The sequence below is a fragment of the Sebastes fasciatus genome, chromosome 18 (assembly GCF_043250625.1).
Source record: "Sebastes fasciatus isolate fSebFas1 chromosome 18, fSebFas1.pri, whole genome shotgun sequence".
Lineage (NCBI taxonomy): Eukaryota > Metazoa > Chordata > Actinopteri > Perciformes > Sebastidae > Sebastes > Sebastes fasciatus.
In genome coordinates, this window is record NC_133812.1 from 20,190,536 (window position 1) to 20,207,631 (window position 17,096).

Here is a 17,096-nt window from a genome sequence, read left to right on the forward strand (position 1 = left end):
ATCGCTACGCTAGGTACGTTCATTACGGCTATTTTGATTGTGTTTATATGATTGTTGTATGTAAATGAGTTGTTTATTTATTAGACAAAAAAAATCTTGTGAAACGTAGTGAAACATCATTATATGGATGGCCCCCAAAGAGATCTTGTCTAGGGTCCCCTGTTGTCTAGAGCCGGGCCTGACCGGTAATGGCATACTTCATTGTTAAGTTAGTAGGCAGTATGCAGTACATACAGATTGAGTATGTAGTAGGCAGTACATTAGTATGCGACTTCAAACAAAGTCTGTCTCCTGTGACACAATGATTGTGCATAAATCTGTGTTATGCAACTCTGGTAGCACTTTTAGCATACTAACAGAATTTGTTTTGGCTCAGGCTCAGTTCAAGTTCATTCAAGCATTACGTAACTCCACTGTTATTCTCTGTTAAACTCCATTAAACAGTCACATGTTTTGAACTCCTCTTTTTTTTACTTCGGCTCCAGATCGACCAGAGGACGAGGGTGAAGTCTGTCAAATGTGAAGCAAACTTTCTCTCAATTCACACTGATCCAGGGTGTGCTGAACATCCCACACTTGACTTGTTTTGATAGTTTCAGCCGCCAAGAGCTTGGATCACCATGACGACCTTTGATGACCTGCTGGAGGAGGCTGGGGCTTTCGGACGCTGTCAGAAGCGTGTCTTCGCCCTGCTGTGTTTGGTGTCATTTCCTTTTGCAGGTGTGTTTGTCGGTATCGTCTTCCAGGGTTTCACTCCACATCACTGGTGTCGGGACCCTACGGTGGTGGAGAGGAGGCAGGCGTGCGGCTGGAGCCTGGCGGACAGTCGCAGGCTGACGGTCCCTCTGGTCAACAGCTCTGGAGTGCTGAAACAGAGCAGCTGTGAGCAGTACGACGTGGACTGGAACACCACAGAACTCACCTGTGATACACAGGAACTGGACCTCAGCAAAACTCCCACAACTGCCTGCAAAAATGGCTGGGAGTACGACTATGAGGGCAGACAGTCCTTTGTTACAGAGGTAAGCAAATCAAATATTATCTAAACAATTTTGGAGCTAGTGAAACCTAATATGATGCAGCTTGGAGGAAGTTTTTGTGCAAGTGTTGCATTTTTCAAATTATTCTGATGGTCAATTTATTTTATAAAAACAAGGTAATCCCAGTGAAAAAAAAAGTGCATTCTATTTGTCATTTTAAAGGAATAGTTCAACATTTGGGGAAATAGGCTTATTTGCTTTATTTCCAAGAGTTTTCCAAGATTGAAGCTAGAGCCAGGAGGTGATTTGCATAAAGAGTCAAAATAGAGGGAAACAGCCAGCCTGATTATCTCCAAAGTTCAAAAGCTCGCCCACCAACACCTTTAAAGCTCACTTATTAATATGTTGTATCTCATTTGTTTAATCCAGAAACGTCAAAATGACAATGTATGGTTTCAGGGGCAGTCGTGTGTTGTACAGTAGCTGTTTCTTGGCGAACAACTAGCTGCTCCCTCCTAAGGTGCTTGTAGAGGAACTACGGAGATTGAAAAAGCAACAAAAAAGTCATGAATATGAACACAATTTCGTTTTTTGAATTGTTTCTTTTGTATTTTTGTTTTAAGAGTTTCAAGAGTAACATTAAGAGAGTAATACATGTTATGATTGACCTTGTTTGTTTGTGTGTTGTCCCAGTTTGACCTGGTGTGTTCAGATGGATGGTGGGTGGGTATGTTCCAGTCCACTCTCAACGTGGGCTTCCTGGTTGGAAGCATCGCCATCGGCTACCTGGCCGACAGGTGAGGTTATCCATCCATCCATTTACTTCCGCTAATCCGGGGCTTGGTACCAGGGGCAGCAGGCTTAGCAGGGTATTCCAGACGTCCTTCTTCCCAGCACCATTTTCCAGCTCTTCCTGGGGGACGCCGAGGCGTTCCTAGGCCAGACGAGATTTACGATCTCTCCAGCGTGTTCTGGATCTACCCCGGGGCCTCTTGGCGCTCAACAATATAATAATAACACTTCAACAAGATGATGCTGCATTTATTTTCCTAATGTGTTTTATGGTACAACTGAAACATTGCTGCTAAAAGATTTATATCATTTTAAACTGATGCCTGAAGCATTAATTCTGTCATCTGTTTGTGTCTCTGCCTTTAGATTTGGCAGGAAAATGAGCTTCCTGATGTCCAACCTGTTAAATGGGATCGCAGGAATCCTGGTGGCCGTGGCTCCAAACTACGTGTCTTTACTGGTTTTCAGAACGCTCTACGGGTTTGGGGTGAAAGGAGGCTGGGTGTCCGGATACGTGCTGAGTAAGAGCAACATTTAACCTCACAGCTGGGACAACAAACACATCTGTAGCGTTATTCTATATGTGAATCCTTTCTACTTCTTCTTCCCTCTCAGTCACAGAGATCGTGGGGTTGGAGTACAGACGCACAGTGGGAATCCTTTACCAGATGTTCTTCAGTGTCGGCATCCTCATCCTCCCTCTGCTCGCCTACTTCATCACCGACTGGCGCTGGCTGCAGGTCGTCATCACCGTCCCCTACATCTTCTTCCTGTCATACTACTGGTGGGAAACACCTGCTATGCTTTTATTTTCATGCTTTACACAGGAAGTGAAGTCTTGAACCAAAAAACAGAATTTAAAAGACCGCAAGCACAAAGAAAAACATTACCTGAATACATTAAAATTTCTCACCACGGTAAAAGTACGGTCACTTTACGTTTCTGGTATATGAACATTCACTCCATCTCCCATTCACTTCTTTTTGAAGCCTGAACAACTTGACAAATTCAAGCATGCTTTCAGAGTTCACCTTTGAACTCTTTGGCCACTTAAAAATGTCCTTACGGTATATCAGCTTACAACTATATTATAGTGTGTTATAAACCTTTAATTTATTGTTTATGTTCTACTTATAAATGTTCAATAGGAGGGAGTTACGATTAAGTGTTACCTTCACCAGTGTCCATACTGTACCCGACACCAGAAATACTGAAAAAGATCTAACTTGTTATCTACCTTTGTGGCTTCACTTATTAGAGAAATTCACAAGTGCAGCTTTAACACTGCCTTTGGTCAAACACTACAAAAGTATGATGACTTTGGTTTGTTTTTGTCTTTTTTTTAACCACTGGACCTTGAAATATGTTAAAACCTTGTTTGATTGCAAGGCAACAATAAGTAGCAAAAATTCTTATTTCATTATTGATATACTCACATTATTTTTATCCTTCCTGACAAGATGAAAAGTCAAGATCAAGTTTGTTGTCATTGCTTCATGAAAGTGTTTGTATTTACAGGTTTATCCCAGAATCTCCAAGATGGCTTCTCTCTCAGAAGAAAAATGACAAAGCTGTTGAGATCACTGAGGCCATAGCCAAAGAGAACAAGAGGACATTGTCCAAAAACATCGAGGTAGGTGCTGGTTTAGCAAAGACAAAACACTACACTACTACTGCTACGACTGCAATAGCTGTATTTCATGCCTTAATACCGCTTCCTTTTATTATTTATTACAACTTCACCACTTTATTTGTGTCTTTTTTTCTATGCTTCATTTTGTATACGGTAGATGCTCATTATGTATACAGTGTTCGAGTTTTTAGTCATACTATACTATATAATATGCATATGTTTTGCACTTCAGTTCAATTTTTTGGGATCAAGAAAATGAATCTTTTACTAAAATATGCAGTAAAATTGGTAAAATATCAGGAAAATATCTGAAAATATTAGTGAAATATCCGGGGGAAAAAATCAATGAAATATCTGGAAATTTATTAGTAAAATATCAGAAAACAATTAACATATGTAAAAATTATTAATAAAATATCCCAAAATAAATTCAATAAAATATCAGAAAATGATTTTAAAAATATCTGAAAAAAATAATAAAATATATGAACATGATTAATAAAAAATCATAAAGAAATCAGTAAAATATCTGGAAATTATTATTAAGTTATCTGAAAAAAAAATCAGTAAATATCTGAAAAAAAAGTCTGTAAAATATCTGAAAAAATCTGTAAAATATCTGGAAATCATAAGTAAAATATCTGAAAATAAATCTATAAAATATCTGAAAAAACCCTGTACAATATCTGGAAATTATGAGTAAAATAGCTGAAAAATGTTTTTTACGTACAACAGTTACATATAAATGCATTGCAGAATCAGAGCTTTGCAGATGTGAATTGTGAAGTATTTCAAATGTAATTTAAAAAACAGTTGATCATTTATATTTGCAGCATAACTCATAATGGATGTTTGATTCTGCAGACTCTGACAGATGATAACGCAGACACCCGCACTGCCTCCTTCATGGACCTGATCAGAACTCCAAAAATGAGAAAACACACTTTAATCCTCAGCTTCAACTGGTGAGTATGTTTGTTTTTCATAGTTAGAACACATCTAGACACTTTTATAAGCTGCAGTGCTGCTGTTACAACAGTAATAACAATTTTAAGGATGTGGTTATCTCATTTTGGAATAAAGCTCTGTAATAACAGTTTCTTTTCATATAATGATCCATCTTTGGAGCAAACATACGACTCTCCCTCCATCTCCTCCAGGTTCACCAGTGCTGTGGTCTACCAGGGTTTGATCATGAGGCTGGGCATTCTGGAAGGAAACGTCTACATCGACTTCCTCATCTCTGGCCTGGTGGAGTTCCCTGCAGCCTTCCTCATCCTCTTCACCATCGAACGTATCGGCAGACGCATTCCCTTCGCCTCCGCTAACATTGTAGCTGGAGCCGCCTGCTTCATCACCGCCCTCATCCCTGAAAGTAAGTCACAAGCCATTCAAATGTTCTGGTTCTCTGAAACCTTTTCTTTGAACATTCCTCTCTGTCCTTGCAGGTATGTTCTGGTTTAAGACGGTGGTGGCCTGCATCGGTCGGCTGGGGATCACCATGGCCTTTGAGATGGTGGTGTTTGTTAACACCGAGCTCTACCCGACATTTGTCAGGTAAAATGTACAAACTGTACATGCTCTCAGTCGTTTGTTTGGATGCACTGGCAATTTGCAAAATATCATCTAGCTCTTGTTTCTACCAAGGTTAAACACACATGTTGTGAGTTCCTTTGGACTAAAGTGGGAAATAATCATCTAAAAAAAGGCTAATTTTGACCACCACAACCAGCTCACTGATAAATGAGGTTTGCAATACTCTACCAGCTACATTCAGGCAATCGCTGCTCAGATTTATATAGACAAATATACATTTCTTTGTAATTTTAATATTGATTTATTCTGTTCAGCCATGGTGGCTATTACTGCTCATGCCAGCTAACTCGTAATTGTATTAAAAAATTTATTTTACACTACCCTAAATTGTACAGTGGCATGTAACATGCATACAGTTAGTCTGTTAGCATGTTATCATGCTAAACATCCACGCCAAATGTTAGCAAGTCAAAATGCAAAAATGCTTAATGTTACATGTTATATGTCAATATAACAAGCTGATTTTAGGTATTTTAGCATGCAAACATTAATACATCAGCTAATAAAAGAAGTATGTCAGCATATTTTTATGCTAAACGCCAGCAAGTTAAAATGCTTAATGTTACATGTTATATGTCAGCTTATTAACATCCAGATGTTGTTACATCTAATATTGACAAGCTAACTGTAGGTATTACATCATGCAAACATTAATGCATCAGCATGCTAATGTTGGCAGTTAGTTCATGCAAAGCTGAACCTAAGTATCGTTACCTGTCACAGTGTTTAGAGCAGTAAATATTTGTTGGTTGTTGTTTTGTCTGTAGGAACATGGGCGTGTCAGTTTGTTCCACTCTGTGTGATGTTGGAGGCATCATTGCTCCCTTCCTGCTCTACAGACTGGCCGTCATCTGGCTGGAGCTGCCACTCATCATCTTTGGTGGGTTTCATATTATTATGGCGTGAGAATATTTGTTAGATATCTAACCTGAGGGGAAAAAACATGTTTTTTTTTTCTAAATGTGTAACAAAGGCCTCTATGATAGTGTTCTCTAAATGCTGTTTTTTTTTACGTAATGTACTTACATGTCTCATGAATTTTATAAAACTTTCTGATACTGTCAGAGGAAGTGGCCCAATTTAAATTGTTGGTCAATTCGATTATGGTCCAACCGATACTTCATCTTTGAGGCTGATACTGATATCGATATTTGGGTCTTTAAAAAAAGTACAATCGGTAGATAGCCTATGTTGATTTAAAGCATAGTGACTAAATCCGTAGCTATACTTTGCGCGTCCGCGGGGATCCCTGAGGGTCCACTGTGATGTAAATGTCATCATCAGAGGGTGTATACGTAGGCTCTGTGCGGACATTTTACATTTTAACTTATCAGTGCCATTCAGGTGGACAAACTATGTAACGGTGACACTGTTTCTAAGCACTAATGTGTTTTGCAGGGTCTCTGGCTTTCGTGGCCGGTGGTTTGGTGCTGCTGCTTCCTGAGACTAGAGGTGTGCCGCTACCCGACACCATCGATGACATTGAGTTCCCAGAAAGGTGAGTATCCACTGCTGAATCCATAAAGCAAGAAAATAAATAATGAAGTCCTTTATTAGACACATTTTGGCACAATCCATAGTATATACAGTATATGGCTCTGTGTTTTTGTATCCAGTGGTGGAAATGAACTACGGGCAAGTACATTCACTCAAGTACAAGTACAATATTGAGGTACTTGTCCTGTACTTTAGTACTGTATTTCCATGTTATGCTACTTAAACTTCTACTCCACTATTTTGGAAGCCAATATTGTCATTTTTACTCCACTACATTTATTTGTTAACAGAAGTTACTTTGTAGATTCTGATAATTAATACAAAATATAAATCAACTAATGAACCCAGCAGTATATAAAGTAATTGAAATTAACCCCACCTTTACCAGCTGCCACATTAGTGATGCTGACATATCACTAATTATAACCGAGCGATATAATATATATATAACTATAAAGCTAGGAATCTCTGCCCGCCTGCCTGTCTTTCTGTGTGTCCTTCGCATAGCTCAAGAACCGCTCATCAGATTGACTTCACACTTGGCGAGTGTGTATTGCTCAGGACCCAAGGGAGTGCAATCGAATGTGGTCCAAGATGGTGGCGCTATAACCGTAACTTTCATAAACAAAAGTCTATTGTTTTTTTTTTCCTGGACTCTGTGGGTCCAGGCGAATCTTTCCATATAAGCCACACCCACTTGCGTCTAGATTTTCTGCCATTTTGAATTATGTCCAAATCAGATTTTTTTGCTACTCCTCCTACACATTTTGAGCAACCGTCACCAAATTTGGTACGGACCATCTCTGGACCAAGTCGGAAATAGAAATTTGTTGGATTTTTGATTCTCCATACAGATTTGCTCGAGCTGGCCCTCACAGTTAGCTCAAATGATGTGGTCAGGACTTACTTTACAAATGGCATATCTCCTGAACACTTTGTGCTATTGGGACCACATTTGGTGGACATGTGTAGATATGATGTCCGACTGATCATGACAAATTTGGTGCCATTTGGCTGATAATTGGCGCTGTAGCAGCATCATCGTCCTATAAAGGAAGTATTCTCTGTCTGCCTGTCTGTGTATGTAAGTATAACTGCTCTTTGCATGACTAATGATAATACAGAAGAAAGAAATAAAGAACCGTTCATCCAATCAACTTTACACTTGGCGGGTGCAAGCGGCAATACTGCAGTTCTCAACAACGCTGCAAGCAGAACTTCTGAGGGCCAAGCAATCGGCCCATTCCAGACGGGTTCGAACGGGCACTGCACTAGTTATTTTGAACTGCGCCATTCTGCGTAATGAGTTTTGCAGAATGAGTTTTTACTTTCGCTACTTTAAGTATATTTTGATGTTGATACGTATGTACGTTTACCAAGATTTTCAATGCAGGACCTTTACTTGTAACAGAGTATTTTTACACTGTGGTATTGCTACTTTTACTTAAGTAAAAGATCTGAGTACTCCTTCCACCGCTGTTTGTATCTAGTGCATGTATGTGCATAAATACGTATTCTGGATGCAGTCTCTCACATATCATGTTGAAGTCATGCTTTTTCTTATTATTTACTTTAATTGATCATTTTCATTATCAATAAATCTGCAGATTAATTTCTTGATTATTCCTTTTGTATACAAAATGTCATAAAATAGTGAAACATGCTTGTTATAATTTCCCACATCACAAGGTGACATCTTCAAATGTCTTGTTTTGTCTGACAAACAGCCAAGAACCCAAAGATATTCAGTTTACTGTTATTTATGACAAAAACAATCCTCATGTTTTCCATTTTTCTTAAAAAAAGACAAATGATTAATTGATTATCTGTATCTATATATGCTGGCAATCAATTTTCTGTTGATCAATTAATTGTTGCAGCTCTCTATGATGTAAAACTTTGTACTGAATGTACATCTTGTAATTTTGTGTGTTCAGAGTGAAGGAGAAAGCTGCACTGAGGAACCAGCAGCCGGCCAACCTGCTGCCCAACAACGACGTATCGACCAATAAAGAACCAGCAACTGTTTAATCTCCTTCTGTGAGCAAAGTATTGATTTATGTTGTTTAACAGTGATGCTTGTGGATATATTAGGAACCTCCTTTGTTTTTGACTGAGCTATATCAAAGTTTTCAATGTTTGTCTGTGATGGTTATCACTCACAAAGAATTCAGTGTTTAGACTAAACTGCTTTCAAGATTCTTTGTGAAGCCTCAGTGATGTTGGATGAATTATTGAAATATGTCTTAAGACAGTGCTGCATAAACTCAGGATTATTATATAATTATTACAGAAATACATGATTAAAGAGTTTTCTTTTAACATAACATGGTCTCCAAGTGTTTGAAGAAAAAATATTAAACATTACCCCAGACTTAAAGTTGTAACCCTTTAACATTTTAGTACTGGTTGATTTGGCGACATCCCTGGTTAAAGCAACACTTATTGAACAGCTGTTTTACTACATACACAAATATGAAAATAATTATGGTCACTAGGACGGTGGCCATTTTGAATTTCCCAGATTACAGGATTTTCATTAAGAATTTTGTGTGAGGTCAAATATCATTTTTAGCCACTAGGCAATCGGCGATCATGAGTAAACAATTCCCCGGGCCAAAGAACGAGTTTTATCATGAGCAAACACCCACCCCCGGACTCTCCTTCACCGAGAGAAACCAGTAGCACAAAGCACACCCACGAGTGAGCGGCAGCCACTGTTCAGCAGAACGACAGGACTGATATGGACTGAAATCGCTAAAGGTACGTTTGTGACGGTTATTTCGGCTAACATCTGTAACAGAGCTTTTGTCTTCTTGTCACTGTAAGGAGGGCCCCCAAAGAAAATCTTACCTAGGTCCCTCTGTTGTCTAGAGCTGGGCCTGGCTGCTAGTGGCATACTTTATTGTTAATTTAGTAGGCAGTATGCAGTAGATACACATTGATTATGTAGTAGGGACAGGGTGTGATTTGTTAAAAAATCAGAAGAGGGGATGTTTTTGAAATGTTTTTATTCATCAAGTGTGCCAAATATAGACAATGATGCTTGTTGGGCTATTTCTTGCAGCTGTTAAAGCAGCATTTAAAAGAATAATTGTGAAATTGAATAAAAGAATTTCAGACGTTGAACTTCACCACTGTATTTGCAGGAATATTTTAATAAATTTTTAAAATGTAACATATTTTATTTATATTTGTAATGCTAAATGCAGTACCTGTGAGGGTTTCTGGACAATGTTTGTCATTGTTTTGTGTTGTTAATTTATTCCCAATAGTTTATACTATATACATATATTTGCATAGAGAAAGAATATTTGCCCACTCCCATGTTGATTAGAGTATTAAATACTTGACAAATCTCCCTTTAAGGTACATTTTGAACAGATAAAACGTTTAATCCCGGTTAAATATTTGAATTGATTGACAGCCGTAATAATGATAATAATAATGCATCATATATTAATTGCTATATTTTGCAAGTTAAATCTGAATTTGCAACGTAAGCAGTAACATTTCTGTCAGGTAAATGTAGTACTACAATGTTTTCCTCTGAACTAGAAGTACACAGTAAATAGTATGCCTATATAGTTGAGTTGCATATATTTCAAGTGCTTTGGGGGCCTTTCATAAGTTAACAATACGCGCCACATCTCTGCAAATCTCTCCGGGCAGGGAAGGAGGCAACCCCTGGTTCATTTACTGAGATGAACAGCAGACTGTTCAGCGTAGAGACGTTCATCACGCAGCCTAGACGCGGTGTCATTTCTATTGTCACACAATTAAGCGCTGACATTTCTGATTTTATTGTTGTTTTCACTATAGACTGTTCTCATGTTGCAGCACTTAGATATATTTTAACGGTGCTATTGATAACATTGAACATTCAGCCACTCAATGTCGGATTCTCCCTTCCCCATTCCACTGCATTCACTTCACAACAAATGGTTGCCAGTTCGTTTCACAACCTGTATGTTTTGTGTTCAAGTGGAGTGACTCACAGACATGTCAAGACATGAATCTGTCGTGGTAGAGTGATAAAATGATGCCGGGCGTTTCCCTTTTTTTTTTTTTATTATTCGTCTACATAAAAATGTTATTGGTATTATATAGGGTCTACTGGTGAAGAAGAATTAACCAATATGAGTAGGCAGTATGTTAGATTGCGATTTCAAACACAGTCTGTGTGCCAACATGTGTGTTATGTGATATGGTAGCACACTTATAGAATCGGCTATTAATAGAAATTGCATTGGCTTGGCTCAGTTCATGTTTTGTCTGTGTTCAACTCTGCTGCACTTTCAACAGGTTTTTCTGGACGTTATCTCCAGATCGATAAGAAGAGGTGAAGTCTGTCAAAGGTGAAGCAAATTTCTGGCATTTCACACTGATCTAGGGTGTACTGAACAGCCCAAACTTGATTTGTTTTGATATTTTCAACACCGAGAACTTGGATCACTGTAGCGATGACGACTTTTGATGACCTGCTGGAGGAGGCTGGGCCTTTCGGACGCTGTCAGAAGCGTGTCTTCCTCCTGCTTTGTTTGGTGTCACTTCCTTTTTCAGGCGTGTACGTCGGTGTCGTCTTCCAGGGTTTCACTCCACATCACTGGTGTCGGGACCCTGCGGTGGTAGAGAGGAGGCAGGCGTGCGGCTGGAGCCTGGCGGAGAGCCGCAGGCTGACGGTGCCGCTGGTCAACAGCTCTGGAGTGCTGCAGCAGAGCAGCTGTGAGCAATACGAGGTGGATTGGAACACCACTGAACTCAGCTGTGATACACAGGAACTGGACCTCAGTGACGTCCCAGTTACCACGTGCAAGGTGAGACCGCTGAGATTGATCTAAAAACTGTTGGATTATTTGGTTCTGCAGTAGAAAGCTTTAATGTGTTTTAGTGGATGGTTTGGTGAGATGACATCTCAGATACTAAATATATATCAAATTAAAAAGTATTTCAGTTATAAAGGTGAGCCGACACATTCTCACTCCCAACTCGTCAAATACCGCCGCTTGGTCAGTGCCCGTCGGCATCGGAGACCGACGCACGGGGTACACCTCTTGCGCTACTTTTGGACAAACTAAGGACGACGTGTCAATATACGCTTGTTACATGCATAGTGTCCTTTCAAAATAAAGTTTTCATAGGAGGTTAGGTTTATGCAACGCAATCACTTAGTTAGAGTTGGGAAACGGTCATAGTTGACGTTAACTTCGCTGACTCGATTTACGTGACGGAATTGACAATGACGAGTCACGTGACTAACGACTCACGGGACTGACAACGTACGTGACAAAATAAGTCAACATTACTTTTAGTTTCACACGGGATACAAACAGCGGTCTCCTGGTTGAAAGTGTTGTGTTTGTTCGACCCATCCACCACCCCTCCCGCCTGCCGTTAGCGGACTTCCACGCTATTAATACTACGTCACTTGCTCCGACCGTCGAATAACACAGCGGTTGGGTTTATATTGCAGTTAGTTGAAAGCCCGGTTCGTCACATACTGTCACCTCCTTACGTCAGTTTTCCGATGCGGAGAGACGTTGCCCAGTCGGCGATGTTTGACTAGTTGGGAGTGAGATCTGGCTGCAGTTTCATATTTACTGTACAGAGAAGAGGCTTTAACTGTCCTCTCATCTAACTCTCTGCCAGAAGGCTTATTCACCAACATGTCAAACTATTCCTTTAAAGCAACAGGTTTTCATATCTTTAAAAGTTATGACAACTCCTTTTGACCCTGGAGTTATGTAAAGATGTACTTGTTGCTTTCATGTGGTAAAATTCAGTACCTTATTGGCCTTGTGAGAAGTACAAAAGTCTTTGGCAGTGGTGTGCACAGATTCTCAGGAGGTCAACAGCATAAATCACAAGGGTTTGCAGAGTTAAGGTTTATTTTTGCAAAAGAGTCACACCAACGAAGGAGCATTAGGTCAGATTATAAGGGCTCCTTCTTTCTACAAGTTTGATGTGTGAGAGTCATTTTATCTTCTGAAGAAAAAGCAATGTTTTGTTTTTGTCCTCAAGGATGGCTGGGAGTATCAGTATGAAGGCAGGAAGTCCTTCGCCACAGAGGTGAGAAGAGAAATTTAATGCATTTGTGCTTCCATTTAGGGTTCAAACCAACCCACTAAAAAACCCACTAAACATATCTCAATGTATAACCAAATTATGCACATGTTAAAGGTTAAATCACAGTTCAGCTTCTTCTGAATTGCAACCAAAGTAAATAATTTAATATTTTATTGAACAGACACAAAGACATCCTGTATGGAGTAACCTTTTTCCTTTTGGTCCCAGTTTAACCTGGTGTGCTCAGATGGATGGTTTGTGGACATGTACCAGTCCATTCTCAATGTGGGCTTCCTTGTTGGCAGCTTTACTTTTGGTTTCGTTGCTGACAGGTGAGGCATTGAATTCTTTCTTTTGTAGTAACTTAAGTTGTATTTTGCAGAAAGCTGACGGTCAGGTTGGTCTAGATTTATACCTAACAGGCTTGCCTCCTTAGAGCTGCTTAATTCAGTATTTTTAAATACCTGTAAGCTATTATTTTTATACTTAAAACTAATTTACTGTCAACAAAAAAGATGATTGGTTACCTCTATCACATGCCACTGGTTTTGTTACACCACTCTTCCCATAAATCCCTTCACTTCCCGTTGGCATAGACTTCACCGACGTGCTCTTTCTGCATGTATGTTCAATCAAGCCTGTCCTATTTTGAAAGGGATCCTCGCCTAATGTCTTTCTTTCCGCAGGTTTGGCAGGAAGGTGAGTTTCCTGTTGTCCTTTTTACTGAATGCGATCGCAGGGATCGTACAGGCTGTGGCTCCAGATGCCATCTCCATCCTGGTGTTGAGGGCCATCGTTGGCTTTGCAGCCAAAGGAGGCTGGATGACCACATATGTGCTGCGTAATGATGACTTTGATACTTAAATGTATTTATTTATTTCCTATACATTTTTAAATCTTTATTTATTTATTCATGCATTTATTCATTTTTCATTTATTTATTTTTGCATTTATTTATTTATTTTTTAATGAATACATTTAAAAATTAAAAAAATTAAAAAGAATATTCAATAATAAATAGATAAAACGGAAAATTAAACAGAAGAGCAAATAAATATTTTTTCTACATTTAATGACATTTATTTATTTATTGAGTCATTTATTTATTTATTTTTTAATTTGGCAGGTTCCGTCCTCCATATAAATGAACAGTAAAACAATGAAAATAAGAATCGTTGAAAAAAACATTACGTTATTGTTTAACTTGTGTTGGTAAATTTTCCTACAAGGCCTTGAGTCAGTGTTTTCTTTCCTGTCTTTCTGTCAGTCACAGAGATTGTTGGAGTGAAGTACAGACGGACGGTGGGCAATGTGTACCAGATGTTCTACAGTGCCGGCCTCCTCATCCTCCCTCTGCTTGCCTACTTCATCACTGACTGGCGCTGGCTGCAGATCGTCTTCTCTGCACCCTACATCCTCTTCCTCACCTACTACTGGTAAAATAGCTTACATTCAACAATACTGTCCTGGCGGTAGATTTGGTTGCAGTCATCATCCTGTCCCTCAGGCTCTTGTATGTCTGCATGTTTAAGTACTTTGTTATCAGAAAAATCAAGTCATAAAGGAAGGCACACGTTTCTGTTTTTCGGTTCACACTTCTTGTCAAGGGTTTTCCCAAGCGGCAACCTCCGGTGTTGAAAAATGAAGCCAACGTGGAAGTGACAAAAACTGCAGTTTCTCAAATGGCCACTGGAGGCTGGCTCCAAAAGCGAGTCAATCCCCGTAGACTGCTATGTTAAAATGCCCGACTTTACAACAGAAACAAATATGTTTATAGCCTTGTACGCAAAACAGTTTTGGTCTCTGTAGATAAAATCCCCGTTCATGACAACTGTACGGGGGATGAATGTTTATATAACTCACCCGTTTTAATTATAATAAGGTTTAAAGTTCGCCTTAATCGAGGGCGTTGCTGCTTTGAGTGACAGGTGGATATCGTACCAGGTTGCTAGCTGCCAGCTGTCTGCTATGCTGCGTCACCTTGGCGGCCTCAGCCCCACCGAAAATCCACCTCTTCGCCTATTTTTGGATTAGCTGTGAGTTAATGTCTACGTCGTCAATGCCAAGACGGCGACAGCCTGACCCCCCCACTTTAAGCCTCAAATACACGGATGTATTAAGAGAACTGGATACAGCATTGGAAGCAAGCTCCCGTTCATTCCTATGAGAGTTGAACAGAGATTTTTTTGGCTGCCGCTGGCATTTAATATGGATTACTGGTAATTATTTAACAGGTTTCCTGGTCACACTTGTGTCTCCGAAGCACTGCCAGCCACTGAACGAAATGTTGAATTGTAGGTTGTCCGCCGCACCTGGTGGCCTAGAGGTTAAGGTGCTAACAATAAATCACAATCTCCCCGGTGTCAAGAAACATTAGAAGAAGAAGGAGACCAAGCTTAGAGCGTCCACTACATGTGTTGGTTAACAGTTGCTGAAATGTTGGTATTTGTCAAATGTTTTGTGCCTCAGGTTTATCCCAGAGTCTCCGAGGTGGCTCATCTCTCAGAACAAGACTTCCAAAGCTTTGGAGATCACAGAAGCTATAGCTAAGGAGAACAAGAGGAAACTCGGGAACTTTGAGGTAAATCCATTCAACCGTTTACTTAACCTCTCAATTCTCCTGAAAGGAAACACAACTAACTCTCTTCAATATCATTCCCTGTCATTTTGTGATCTCCTGAGTCAGCGTGCCAACCGTCATCTACTGTAGGTAATACACTGACTATGGAGAAGTACCTCATACAACCCCACTTCAAAACAACCAAACTATCCCTTTAATGCCACAACTGGATCATGATAACTTGTTTCAGACGCTGACTGTTGAGGAGGGTGACTCCTCCTCTGCCTCTTTGATGGACCTGATCAGAACTCCAAATATGAGAAAACACACTTTCATCCTCATGTTCAACTGGTGAGACTCATCTAAAATCAGATTTGTGGGCCAAAAAAATGTTGCAGATATTGAATCTTCTGGTTTCCATCTCTTCAGGTTCACCTCTTCTATGGTTTATCAAGGCCTCATCATGCGTTTGGGGATAACAGGAGGAAACGTCTACCTCGACTTCTTCATCTCTGGCCTGGTGGAGTTCCCTGCTGCCTTCCTCATCCTCTTCACCATCGAACGTATGGGCAGACGCATTCCCTTCGCCTCCGCCAACTTCGTAGCCGGAGCCGCCTGCTTCATCACCGCCTTCATCCCTGAAAGTGAGAAGAACTTCCTGTTCTTAGTCAGTACAAGAAGTATAATACGAAAGACCTGTGTCATTATAAATCTAAAAAACAGTTGTGCCTACGCTTCAGCTCAGAGGTTCTATCTAAAGAATAGGTGCGTTTAAACTTTGTAACTCTTTGTCTCTGTGCGTCAGGTATGTTCTGGCTTAAGACGGTGGTGGCCTGCATCGGTCGGCTGGGGATCACCGTGGTCTTTGAGATGGTGTTGTTTGTTAACACCGAGCTCTACCCGACATATATCAGGTGAGGTCACTCTACTTTCACATTCACGACACAGCAGCTCTGGAATAAACAGTGTAATTGCTAAATGTTGGTTAATTGGATTAACTGGATACAGGAACCTGGGCGTGTCAGTTTGTTCTGCTCTGTCTGATGTTGGCGGCATCGTATCTCCCTTCCTGCTCTACAGACTGGCCGCCATCTGGCTGGAGCTGCCACTCATCATCTTTGGTAGGTTGTGAGGGGAAGGGTGCGTACATAAATTAGATGATTAATTCTAAAACTATGTACTCTATCCTTGTCACCCATGCTTTCACATAATGTTGACGTGAAGCCCAACATTTGTAGATTTAAAGTTTTGTTTCTTACAGGAGTGGTCGCGTTCATAGCTGGAGGTTTGGTGTTGTTGCTTCCTGAAACCAGAGGACTTCCTCTTCCTGAGACCATCGATGATATTGAGTTTCCTAATAGGTGAAAAATGGCTAAATAGATGTTTTATGAACGATTTCTTAAAGGTTTACAAATCATTTGGTAATCATTAATAAATACATATATAAATACAAATATATGTAGTATATATATATACACAGTATATATATATATAACATAGTGTTATAATGTGTGCAACAATAAACTGTTAATAAATAGTTTAGTAATGTAACAAGAATGTAATTGTTATCGTCTCCTATCAGCTATGATACAATATATAATTTATAAACAAATTATTTTATATTACACAAAAAATTATAAAATAACTGAAATTTTAATTTTAATAAAGTAATTGGTGCCTAATTTGAGAGTAAAGGAATTACATGTGAATAAATTACATTTTTAATATCTACCAAGATTATCTGAATATAATACAATCTTAATGAGTGATTCACCTGTACCACATTTTTATTCTTAATGCGATCTGTTGGAATTAATGCAGTGTAAGTGTTTTCTATTTACTATTAATAATAACGTGTGTTTTTGTTCACAGGAAAAACGAGGATGTGGCGAACCAACAAATTTAAGTGAAACTGTGTGACTGTCTTTGTGAAGATTTTTTTGTACATATACTATAAATGATGACTTCCCAA

General features: G+C 39.5%; 2 protein-coding genes across 5 annotated transcripts; both read left to right on the plus strand.

Annotated features, from left to right (window-relative positions):
* The first annotated feature begins 359 nt into the window (after positions 1 to 359).
* LOC141756624 (solute carrier family 22 member 2-like) lies at positions 360 to 8,825 on the plus strand. The gene is made up of 11 exons (XM_074616485.1): positions 360 to 1,022; positions 1,674 to 1,777; positions 2,139 to 2,293; positions 2,388 to 2,556; positions 3,291 to 3,405; positions 4,270 to 4,370; positions 4,566 to 4,780; positions 4,854 to 4,962; positions 5,769 to 5,881; positions 6,400 to 6,499; positions 8,436 to 8,825. Exons 1-11 carry the CDS (start codon positions 621 to 623, stop codon positions 8,527 to 8,529), a joined length of 1,677 nt encoding a protein of 558 aa, XP_074472586.1. The 5' UTR covers positions 360 to 620; the 3' UTR covers positions 8,530 to 8,825.
* A 122-nt stretch (positions 8,826 to 8,947) lies between these two features.
* Positions 8,948 to 17,096, plus strand: LOC141756625 (solute carrier family 22 member 2-like). Of its 4 annotated transcripts, none has more exons than XR_012591498.1 (13): positions 8,948 to 9,261; positions 10,804 to 11,315; positions 12,520 to 12,567; positions 12,793 to 12,896; positions 13,251 to 13,405; positions 13,832 to 14,000; positions 15,034 to 15,145; positions 15,375 to 15,475; positions 15,554 to 15,768; positions 15,930 to 16,038; positions 16,133 to 16,264; positions 16,386 to 16,485; positions 16,997 to 17,020. XR_012591498.1 is itself a non-coding variant. In XM_074616486.1 (13 exons), exons 2-13 carry the CDS (start codon positions 10,962 to 10,964, stop codon positions 17,028 to 17,030), a joined length of 1,614 nt encoding a protein of 537 aa, XP_074472587.1. In that variant the 5' UTR covers positions 8,948 to 9,261; positions 10,804 to 10,961; the 3' UTR covers positions 17,031 to 17,096. The 4 variants fall into 4 exon arrangements, 2 of the variants coding, with proteins under 2 accessions (XP_074472587.1, XP_074472588.1); XR_012591499.1 differs by having other exon boundaries at positions 16,205 to 16,264; XM_074616486.1 differs by having other exon boundaries at positions 16,133 to 16,245; positions 16,997 to 17,096.